An 11,740-nucleotide genomic window follows, 5' to 3' on the forward strand; every position below is an offset into this window, starting at 1 on the left:
ATATTATGAAAGTAGACATTACAGTAATCTAATGATATATTATACAATAACATTTATTCATTTGATAGAGGTGAAAAAATTAGTGTAAATAATACAAAAGTTAAAGTGGTGTAGTTTAAAAAAAAAAAAAAAACCGAGAGAGTATTCCGTACTCTGTATTAGTGTATTACAATATAGATTAAGTAATTGTGACAATTATGTTTATATAAATGAAGTAAAATAATCATATTTGCGTATAGAGGAGTATTTTCAAATGAACCCCTTTCTTTAACCATAAAAATAAATAAAAAGATACGTAATAGAGCACTATATAATAAAGTTGAGGTGATTGAGTAGTGACATCGCTCCTACCTCGTATCGCTGAGGTTTAGGGATAAACCCACGAGACTCCCGAGGTATTCTATTCCCCTCCTATACTATATTTACACGACTACTTGACTAAATCATCACTTGTCAGAACTCAATTAGAGAGAAAGAGAGAGATGAGTGGACACGGGCAGGTCGTGTGTGTAACAGGAGCATCTGGCTTCATTGCTTCATGGCTTGTCAAACTCCTGCTTCTCCGTGGTTACACTGTCCATGCCACAGTTCGTGACCCAAGTAATTCTTTTTTATTTTATTTATTTTCTGTTTTCATAAATTTTTTTGGACATTTCATTTGGGGTGTCACTTCAATTATTAATATTGGACCAAAATTTTGATGAATTAATCAATCAATTATTCTTTGTTATTCAATTTGATTTTAGGAAACTAGAAGTATTTTAAGAATTCCATTGTTTTGTCAGATGATCAGAAAAAGGTTGAACATTTGTTGGGGTTAGAAGGTGCAAAAGAAAGACTACACCTATTTAAAGCAAATTTAATGGAAGAGGGTTCTTTTGATTCTGCTATTTCTGGTTGTCATGGTGATTTTCATACTGCCTCTCCAGTTCCTTTTGCTGTCGATGATCCCCAGGTTCTTTTTTGTTTCTTCTGAATTTTCTTATTGTCCGTTTACTTAATTTAATTTAATTATTAGTATGCGTGCCAAGAAGATATGTTGCGAACATTCACAAAAAAAAAAAAAAAAAAAAAAAATGGAGTAAGTATTAACATCAATGATGGAATGTTACAATGTTAGGATTCTTAGAAGACTTAAAACAATGAGCAAGTTAAAAATACTTGATAGAGGAATTATTTGTTATTTTTGGTTACTGGGGAACGATGAGACTCGAACTTGAGACCGTGTAGATGGATTAACAAAAGGTTCTCATATAGGGAATGTTTATGATCTATGGATATGTTCATATGGAGGTGACTTTAGAATCTCAACATTTTGTCTTGTGATAATGATAGTAAGTTCCTCTTATGTCCGGGAAGTGCATACCCAATTTCTTGTCATTCTAAATGGTTTGTACAGTGATTGTTCCCTGTAAATTGATATGGTAATAAATTGTTGTTGTTTATCATGTGGACCTTTAGCGTTTATGTATGGAATATCATCGTCATCATTACTTGATAATGGCGCTTTTAAAAGGATGAAGTTGCAATGTTGCATACATTTGAACTGCCACAAATTATACCAAAGGGTGGTGGTTGTTCTTTGTACGGAGTACCATGCTTATTATGAGGACTATGAACCACTTTTAAGAGTGACAGACATTATAAACTCTAAGGGCCTAATCTGATTTACTGAGTTGAACTGAATTGTTTACGAGAGAAGGAAATTAGAAACGAAATTGAATTGAACTGAACTGAAATTATGCTGAAGAGAATAGACCCTAAGTTTGATACTTAACCGTTCATGATAATACAAATTTATTCGCTTAGGAAATTTCATATTTAAAATAAATTTTTCATTGCTTTCGTTTTTCTAAGGATTATGGTGTGCATGATTTTACCACACCACCCTTCAGTATTGACTATATTTTAAGATTTCATTCATGTGTAAATTGAGACTTGATAATCAGGTCTAAGGTTGTTGTCTGTCTAATTCCTGTATCCAATTTTTTGTTTTGGGAAAAGATTGATCCTTCCATTATCCTTGTACTTCTTTATTTCAACTTAATAGAATATGGTGTGATTTATGGTTGTTGTGACTTTCAATATTTTAAGCTGTCTATTCCTCATTTTTCCTAAGTACTTTGTAATTGGCAGGCTGATTTGGTTGATCCAGCAGTCAAGGGAACAATCAACGTTCTTACCTCTTGTAAAAAGTTTTCTTCCGTTAAAAGAGTGGTTTTGACATCTTCAATGGCTACAGTTTTGTTCACTGGAAAGCCTCAAGCTCCTGAGGTTGTTGTCGATGAGAGTTGGTTTTCTGATCCAGAGTTGTGCAAGGAACCAATTATGGTACGTCTATTATCTGTTGTAAAACATAACACTTATTCCAGGAAAATTATGTGGTACATTATTGATGGGGTAGGATATAGAAGATAAACTAGTATTTTTATGCTGTTTAGACTTTAGAGTGCTCTTGCTTACTGTATCTGCTCGCTAAAAGATTTTGCATTCTGGGATTTGTTCATGAGATGATTGACTTCCCTGATCATAGCAATCTTTCGAGGCAGTTTAAATCTTTCCTAGAGTGTTTTTATGTGTTACTTCCTCTCTTTTGCAACTACATTAGCATTTGGAGCCCTTTATGTGATGGTCTTTAGTCCTTTGCTTTCGATTATATATACTCTGTAATTGATTTATGTGATCTCGTTGGCTGGTACAGTCCATACCGATGTGGTATAGGATTTCCAACACCTTGGCTGAAGATGCTGCCTGGAAATTTTGCAAAGAGAATGATATCGAATTGATCTCGATGAACCCAGGCATGGTAATAGGTCCTATGTTGCAACCAACACTTCATGGATCTATGGCTTCATTTTTCAGCTTAGTCAATGGTGTGTATCTCTTCATATCATGGTCCGGTATTAATCTCTAAAAGTAAGCATTACTGCATTAACTTACGCATGTTTCTTGTTTTTCTCTGTATATTATACAGGGGCAAAAACATTTCCAAATGCAGCCATTGGTTTGGTCCATGTTAAGGATGTGGCAACTGCACATATCTTAGCATTTGAGGTCCCTTCAGCTTCTGGGAGGTATGTTTTGGTCGAAACTGTTGCTCATTTTTCTGAGGTCGTGAGGATATTACAAGAACTCTACCCCTCACTCCCACTTCCGGATAAGTGAGTTTCCTTTTCCTTCTGACTTATCATAGAAATTTACCTATACTTCCAAATGTCATCCGCTCTTCTAAATCCTCCGTGAAAATTTTCTTCAGGTGTGCTGACGACAAACCTTTTGCACCAACATACCAGGTTTCCAAAGAGAAAGTTAAAAGTTTGGGCATAAGCTTTATTCCCTTTGAAGTAGCCCTCAAAGAGACGGTTGAAAACTTGATGGAGAAGGGCCTTTTGAGCTTTAAGTGTCAGTAGAGGGGTACCGGGGGTTAATAACTATTGATAAACAAACTGTCATAATCTCCAGAGGTGAAATTCTGTCTTAATTTGAGTTTATATTGAATAAAAATGCTAAATCTGATCGTATTGAGTTACCATACTGAAATAATCGTCAAGCTTGTGCTCTTGTTCTTTCCTTTTTGTCTGGTGGGAGGGGGTGGGTGGGTGTTGGGGGTTGAATTTGATATATACGAAAAGGTTTTATGGCAACAATTTTCACTTTTAAGCGTAGAGACGAGTATGAGCATAGCCCTGGTATTGGCAGCTGAGTTGAAGAACATGACACCAAAAGAGCAAGAGTGATTGCCTTTGTTAAATTGGCTACCTGATGTCAAATTCGTCACACCTCCTGTCTTCATGGTGTAGACTCCAGTGCATGTTTTCAAATGTTACCCTCTTTGGCTCTTTGCAATGCTACACCAACTGTATGTGTGTGCTAGCTCCCCCAAGGCGCGCTTCTAATGGTCAAGAAGCTGTGGCATTGAGGCATTCCATGGAACAAAGAAAACAAAGTGAGGTTTAAAAGTCTCAGAACAAAATATAAGTGGTACAACAGAAGGTGAACGGAAGACAATTAGTAAGTACTAGATTAGTGTCCATGTGATGCACGGTAGTAATAATCATTTTTCCATAATTAATTGTGATACAATTTAAATAAGAGGCAACTCATGTGGAATAATTAAACAAATGCAATGCATATAGAAAAATAAAATAAAATGCAAAAATTATTAAAACTATAATTGAGAAAGAAAAAAATTATTGTTGATTTGTTGTGTTAAAAATATTTAAAAATAGTATACTCTCTCCGTTTTTTTTTTTTTTTAAAAACTAGGATTGAAATTGCGCAGAGTTTTAGGAGGTTTAATAAAATAAGATGTTAGTGGGGTAAATTAGAAAATATAGGGGGTTATTATTTTTATTGAAAAGTAAATTGATGTAAGAGAAAATGGGGATCATTAAAGGAGTGATAAATGATAAAATAAGAGTGAGTGGGACCATTAGTAGGTTAACTATTATTTCCCCGTTTCTTTTTAGTTGACATGTTTCTTTAGCCACGTTTGCCAATGCACAAATTGAATCATTAATATCTTTAATTACCGAAAAGCAAAAATTATAAAAAGTTAATATTTTGAAAATATAAATTGTGACGAATCTAACAAGATCCCGCTAGACTATATTTTTCCTCATATGTAAATCACAAAACATGGTCAAAGAGAGGTGTGTGAATAGTGCTAAAGTCAAAACGTGTCAACTAATAAAAAACAGAGGTAGTATTTAATTGTAAAGGTTTCCAAGACTGGAACTCTAGCTTTAAAACAAATGGACGAAAATAAATACTTATTTATAAATGCCTTTTAATAAACATGAAAATATTAATCAACATGAAAATATTAATAATGCATATTGTTTCCAATAAAACTATATAATCCAGTGATTATATGATTAATTAAAGACTTATTTATAAATGCCTTTTAATAAACATGAAAATATTAATCAAACAACAAAATAAAATCTACACTAAAACTATTAGCACAACATACATGTAAATATATGAATTATAAATAATATATTAACTTTATATCTGACAAAATAATTTCAATGGAAATAAATACTAGTCAGATCATTAATGTAATACCCCGTATTTTTATATGTATTTTTCTAATTAATTAATTAATTATTATTTTCTAAAAAGGGTATTTTAGTAATTTAACTTACTATTTAAATCTTGGAGCCAAAACGATATTTGAATTTTGGCGCCAAAAGTATTTTAAAAACAAATTATTATTTTGGATAAGATTTATTATCCATTTATTTTAAAAACCGGATTATTTATATATTTTGGATATTTTAATTAAGGCAAAAGCTATATTTTATTATTATTTTAATAAGTCCGAAAATCCCATTTATTTGGCTAATAAATTTCGGATTTTCCTAAGAGAAAATCTGATTTTATTAGTTAAATTATTTGGTGAATATTTGGTATTTTATTATTTAATTATTTATTACAATAAATATTATTTACACAATTATTTTAATTTCTTAAAACTAGCAAAATAATTTCCTAAAGTACTAAATAGGAGGGCCGAAATATGAGCTTAGGAAAGCTCAAAAAATTTCGGCCATCCCATGTAGATTTTGGGAAATTTTTTTGGTAATTTGTATTTTTAATTATCTCCTTAAAATCTCCTATTTTCCTTAATTCTAATTCTTTATCTTTTTAATATCCAATCATTATATTTCCTTTCCATTCATTCTTTTTAATTATTCCCCAAGTAATTCCAATTTCCTTAATATTTTTCATGACAAACATACCTTCCATATTCAATTATACACAATCTCTTCAATATCAAAACTTTCCTTAAATCTTTACTCACTTCTCCAAGTAATCCCTTAAACCCTACTTACCATAATTCTTCCCAAATTCTCTTACCATAATTCTTGCATGAGCTAGCCTATAAATACCCCTCCATACCTCTCATATTCTTCACACCAATTCTCTTCTTTTCTTCTCCTCTTTTTACACAAATCATCCCGTTTATCTTTGAAGCCAATTTTCGGGCACTTCTGGTAGTTTTTGGGGTATTTCTGTTTCACAGAAGATTGTTCCTCTCAAAAAATCCTTGAGGTTAGGCTCAAGAATCACCCAATCCGGAGTTATATCAAAGGAGTTATAGCCTCTGCAAGTTCTGCCTATTCTTTCCAACGAAAATCTAATTCTTCTCTTCTTCTTGGTTTCTTATCTTTACTTCTCCTTTTCTCTTATTCAATTATTATTATTATTATGGGGGATTTATAAAAATTATTATGAGTAGTTTTGATTATATAAAATTAGATTTTTTATGATGTTTATATTGTTTTAATTTAAAAGGTTCATGTACATATATTTGGGGGGTTTTTAATTTCATTGTTGTGATTATTTGTTAACCTTATATTGATTAAGGTTATATTTATTTGTAGGGTGTGTTCGATCAAGATTCTTGAGAGTTCTTTTGAGGTGTTTTTGGCTAAGCAAGAATCAAGGTACGTTAGGTGGTTAAATACCTTGAAAAAAAAGATTGATTTGAATGAGCATGTTTGAATGATTTTATGGTGATTGAATTAAATTGACTTGAATTATGGTTTATGAAATAAAAGTATGTTTAAAAGATTGGTTTTAATAATTAAATTGGAGTGTTGATTTTTATAACATGTTTTGATTAATTAATTTATTATTCATGTTTAAAAAGGATTGGTTTTGAAAGCATGTTGGATTTATAAAAAAAAAAAGGGAGTTTGAATTATTATTATTATTAAAGGTTGGAATCATTGGATTTAAAGAGGATTTATTTAATCATTGAATTAAATTTATTATTTATGCTTTATAAGCATGTTGGTAATCCCACTATGCGGATTTGGTTTATTGATAAGGCCTTGGACTTTGTATGATCGGGTCTTTCCTCAAGAATAGCCTTGTAACATAAGGAGACTAGCTTGGGGGGTGTGCACACTTGGGAGAGGAATTGGTTAAATTGGTTTTAAAATAATTGGAATTGGTTTTATTGATTATTGGGATTTGAATATTGAGAATTGGTTTTGAATCATGAGTTTGGAATTATTGGATTAATTATTGGAATTGATTTCAAAAGCATGTTTGCAAATAAATTGAGTTTAATTATCTTGCACTTGCCGTACTTAGCATATTTTGCTAACCCGTATTTCTTATTTGTTTTGGTTCGCCCTGTTTACCGTAATGGTAAGCAGTGTTATTTCAGGTGGAGTGAATAAATTGATGCATTGGAGTCCCGGGATTTGGTTTCACTAAGTTAGGAATCGTGGTCTTTGTATCTATTTTTGAGTACTCATAACATTGGTTTCTATTCATAGTTATTATTAATAAAGGAGAGTTTTGAAGTTTCCGCTGCAAAGTATTATTTTGTTAGTAAGTTGAGTAGCCTTGCGTAATCACGCGACGATAATACGCCTAAGTCTATCTCTACGGTATAATTATACGTATTATACTAGTATTTCCGTAGAGTGAGATTTGGGGGTGTTACAATTAAAGACAATAATAATCAACAAATAGGCAACACTAACCTATAATTATTAACTAGTTTAAACCACATGAAATGTACTTTGTATTAAAACAATAAAAACATTAGAGAGAAAATATTTAAATATGTAATAATTATAATGTGCAAGTTGACATTTTAGGAAGTTCACTTTATATTTTATATAAAAATAAAAGTCATAATCTAGATGCACTGCAATCTTATTTTAATAAAATATTGTTTTTATAAAGTAATTTGGCGGGAAATTTTTTAATAATACATTACCAAGTGTTCCCTTAGATTCCCTTTTAGTATTATGTATAATTGATAGTACATTTTTATGTTTATGAATTGATATCCTTAAAAAAAATATATAAAAATGTGTTTGAAGCTATCCAATAATTGTAGTTTAATCATTGTTTGTTTATTGCCTTACAAGTTTATTTGTAGATGATAGTTATTATCAAAAAAAAGGATATACAAGAAGATGTCACTTGTCACTATATATGTGCGATGTATCTTTTACTATACATCTTATGTATAATGTCGAATGTAATAAATTTATCATCTCAATCACATGTTTAACAAAAAATAATATAATATAATTTTTTTTTGTATTTACTAAGATATTAATTTATTTAATTATGTAATAACAAAGAATTAATTGATATTTCACATTTTCCTAGAATTAGAAATATGACATAGTTGTCGAACACAACATTTATTATATAGTCATATACTCCATTAGTTTAAGAAAAAATATTAGAAGTATTTGAAAAAAATAAAATAAAAATGATGTTTTAAAGTAATTTCTTTAATTGCCTAAAAAAAAAGTAATTTCTTTAATATCAATTATATGAATAAATTTATTACTTTTAGGGAAAAAAATTCAATAATACTCCGGCTAAAAGATGTCCAGGCGATAATAATACTATCTTGTATAGTACTTGAACCAGTGACTCACTTTTTCTATAATTAAAACGAGTTAGATTAATATTTTGGAAAATTTGCCAAGAATAACACGACCTTTTAATGGTCTTCCAAAAATAAAACGACATTTGGATTATTTCAAAATAACACGACCTTTGACACATATCTTCCAAAAATAGAACAAAAAACTGGTAACTTGTTTTACCGGTTACATTTGACACATATGTTGTTGTAATTTGTTAATTTTTTTTTATTTTAATATTTCATTGATATATTAATGATCTTAATTTTTCTAAATTAATAAAACTTTAAATTTTGAAAAAAAGGAGAAAAAAAAAACCAAACACCACCCTCTTCCCGTGAACCTTCTCTACCTCCACATTCACCACGAATTCCCGAGAAACCACCCCAACCCATCCTAGCCACACCGGAGGCAACCCCTCTCCCTGGCACCACGCTCACAACCGCCTTCCCTCCTACCCCCATACTTGAAACAAATCCACAAATCCCCACCCATCACCTTCGAATCCGTTGCGAAACCACCGCCATCCCTCCATATCATGGTGAAACCGCGCGTCGATCCACCCTCGAAACCCAATCAAACCCTAACCTTTGGGAATAGAGAGAGCTAGCGTGAAGAAAAAGGGGTCCTAGCATCTGGAATGTGGTAGGGAAAGAGGATGAAATCGGGAATTGGGTAGGACGTGGGGTCGGAATTAGGGACTTGGATGGGAAGGGGGGACGGAAACGGGGAAGGGAATGAAAGGACGTCGAGAAAGGGGTTAGGGGGAGGCCTTACGCCGACGGGGAGGGGGTGGGATGACGCCGGCAGGGATAGGGGACTGGGCAGTGGAAGAGGAGGGGTGGTTGGGCCGGTGGGGTTGGGTAAGGGGTTTTCTTTTTATTTTTTTTAGTTTTAAGTTTTTTTAAAAAAATTGACCACTAACATTTTGACACGTGTCATAGGTAACCTATTAAACAGGTTACCGACAGGTTACGTTCTATTTACGGAAGATATGTGTCAAAGGTTGTATTATTTTGAGATAATCTAAAGATCATTTGATTTTTGCAAAATCGCTGAAAGGTCGTTTTATTCTTGGCAAATTTTCCTAATATTTTAGGTAATTGTGTATGGAAAAAAAAAAGAACACGAAATAAAAAGAATTACATTTAATGTAAAGATAATATAAAAATTTTGGAATATTATTATAGTTATATTATACAATTTTTTCAAAAATAAAAGATTTTTGCTAAAAGGGGAGGGGGAGTTTTGGAGGGAAAAACAGCACTAGAAAGTGACACATAGTACTATGTTATTGATTGATGACTAGGGCTTCTAGTTATTACATTGCTTTATAACTTCCACTTCAGTGTGGTAATATTTTCAATGCCATTGCCACTCGTTTCGTGACCCAGGTCTCTCCTCTTCTTCATCTTGTGCTTTAGCATGGTTAACCACTTATACATTTTGATAATTATACATTCACTACATTGGAACAAATAGTTGTTTTAGATTGATTATCATCACTTGTACATTTGATGATTATACATTTACTACATTGCAACTTATATTTGATTTAGGTTGATTCTAATGTTTGAGCTTTTACAGATGTGGTATATTATGTCAAATTTTTGGCTGAAGAGATTGCACGGAAGTTTGCCAAAGCCCATGTTCTTGATTTGATTGGTTACTTTGAACTTAGGCAGTATACGCATAATGATACATAGACTTGTTCAACGGATCGGGCCTAAAATAAAATTGGCAAGGCCGGGCCAAGACTAATCTTAATTGGGCTAGACCGGTTCATGGGCTATTGGGCCTAACCCATTCAAACTGTGTAAACAAAGTGCAACCCATGAAGTAAACACAAGTTTAAAGGGTTGTATAAATACAAATTTTTCCCTAGACTCTAGTCTAGGCAGCTTCCCCTACACCCCCAACTAACTACATCGTTTTATCCCCTTTCCCCCGCCAGTTTTTTTTTTCTTTGTTATTTTGTTTTCTTCTTTACTTTCCGTTCAAGCAAGTATATAATGTTCTTTCCAGACCAAATTTCCTTCTTTTTCTCTCTCCTCATTTCACTAATTTTAATTTCTCTTTCCTCTTTTAACTGATTTCACTTTCTCTCTCCTATATTTTTTGATTTTTTTTTTCAAATTTTTCTCTTCTTCCATAAAGATTTCTATCTCAATTGCGTTTGATCATGATTGTGACTCTATTTTTCCTCCTTGCTTTACTTGACTCGTTTAACAATCAATGTGAGTAATTTTGATTATAATGCTTTGATTTCATAATTTTTGTTGTATTGATTTTAATTTTGATAATGCTCTAGTTTTAGTATTGTTATTGTTGTTATTAGTTGATTCATATATAGTTTTGGTTGCATTATTCTTTTAATTTGATTCTTATTTGTGTTATTGTTTTTATTTTTGTAATTTTGATTGTAATCTTATTATTTGATTGTTGCCTTTCTAGTTTTGTGTGTCTTATATGAACATCTATAATTGTTATAATAATATTGCTAACCGATTATTTTTATCAGCTTGTTGTGTCTTATAAAAATAATCTTAGTTAAAAAAAATGACCACTTGTATAATAGTAAATGTTCATTTATGTTTAATGTATGTTTTTTTTAATAGTAAACTATAGGTTTATTTTAGTTTTATTTGAATATATATGTTGTACATGTGAATTTCAATGATTTTCATTCTTTTAAAGATGCTTATATCTATTTTAACTAGTGAACGTATTTTAATATTTGTTCCCTAAAAAAAAAATCTTAACATTTGTTATTCTTTTTTGTTGTAATAATGTTCAATTATGCAATTATAAATGTTCATTTATATATATATATATATATACTTGTGTTTATGGAATTATAAGTTGTACATGTGACTTTTAATTATTATCAATGTTTTGTAATTTCATAAATAATATTCAGTTATGTAACTATATAGATGATCATTTATATTTTTACATATAGTAATTTAACTGTAAGGGATCAAACGTATTATTGTAATTTACCAAAACTGCTACTATATGTGTTCATTTGTTACATGTTTATTTAATGTAGTGGAAAAGAGGATGCTATTATTTTTGAAGAAGCAAATCAGTTTGATTTTTGGGGGAAACAATTTCCTTCCGAATATGATGCTTATGAAATGTATAACGAGTATACTTTTATGAAAGGTTTTGGAATTAGAGTTTGGAGGAGTAAATTAAAAGGCGAAGGGATGACTCTTTTTCTATGGAAGGATTTATTTGTTCTGATGAGATTTATAAAGATAATAAATGTAGAAATATTAGGTCCTATGAGAGACTTGATACAAGAACTGAATGTTTAGCTT

General features: G+C 31.1%; 1 protein-coding gene across 1 annotated transcript; it reads left to right on the forward strand.

Moving 5' to 3' along the window:
* Nucleotides 1-469: 469 nt before the first annotated feature.
* Nucleotides 470-3,460, forward strand: LOC145574505 (phenylacetaldehyde reductase-like). The gene is made up of 6 exons (XM_081632314.1): nucleotides 470-600; nucleotides 786-955; nucleotides 2,137-2,331; nucleotides 2,702-2,873; nucleotides 2,975-3,161; nucleotides 3,257-3,460. Exons 1-6 carry the CDS (start codon nucleotides 483-485, stop codon nucleotides 3,408-3,410), a joined length of 996 nt encoding a protein of 331 aa, XP_081488440.1. The 5' UTR covers nucleotides 470-482; the 3' UTR covers nucleotides 3,411-3,460.
* The last annotated feature ends 8,280 nt before the right edge of the window (nucleotides 3,461-11,740 follow it).

Source organism: Chenopodium album, chromosome 13 (assembly GCF_948465745.1).
Source record: "Chenopodium album chromosome 13, dcCheAlbu1.1, whole genome shotgun sequence".
NCBI lineage: Eukaryota > Viridiplantae > Streptophyta > Magnoliopsida > Caryophyllales > Amaranthaceae > Chenopodium > Chenopodium album.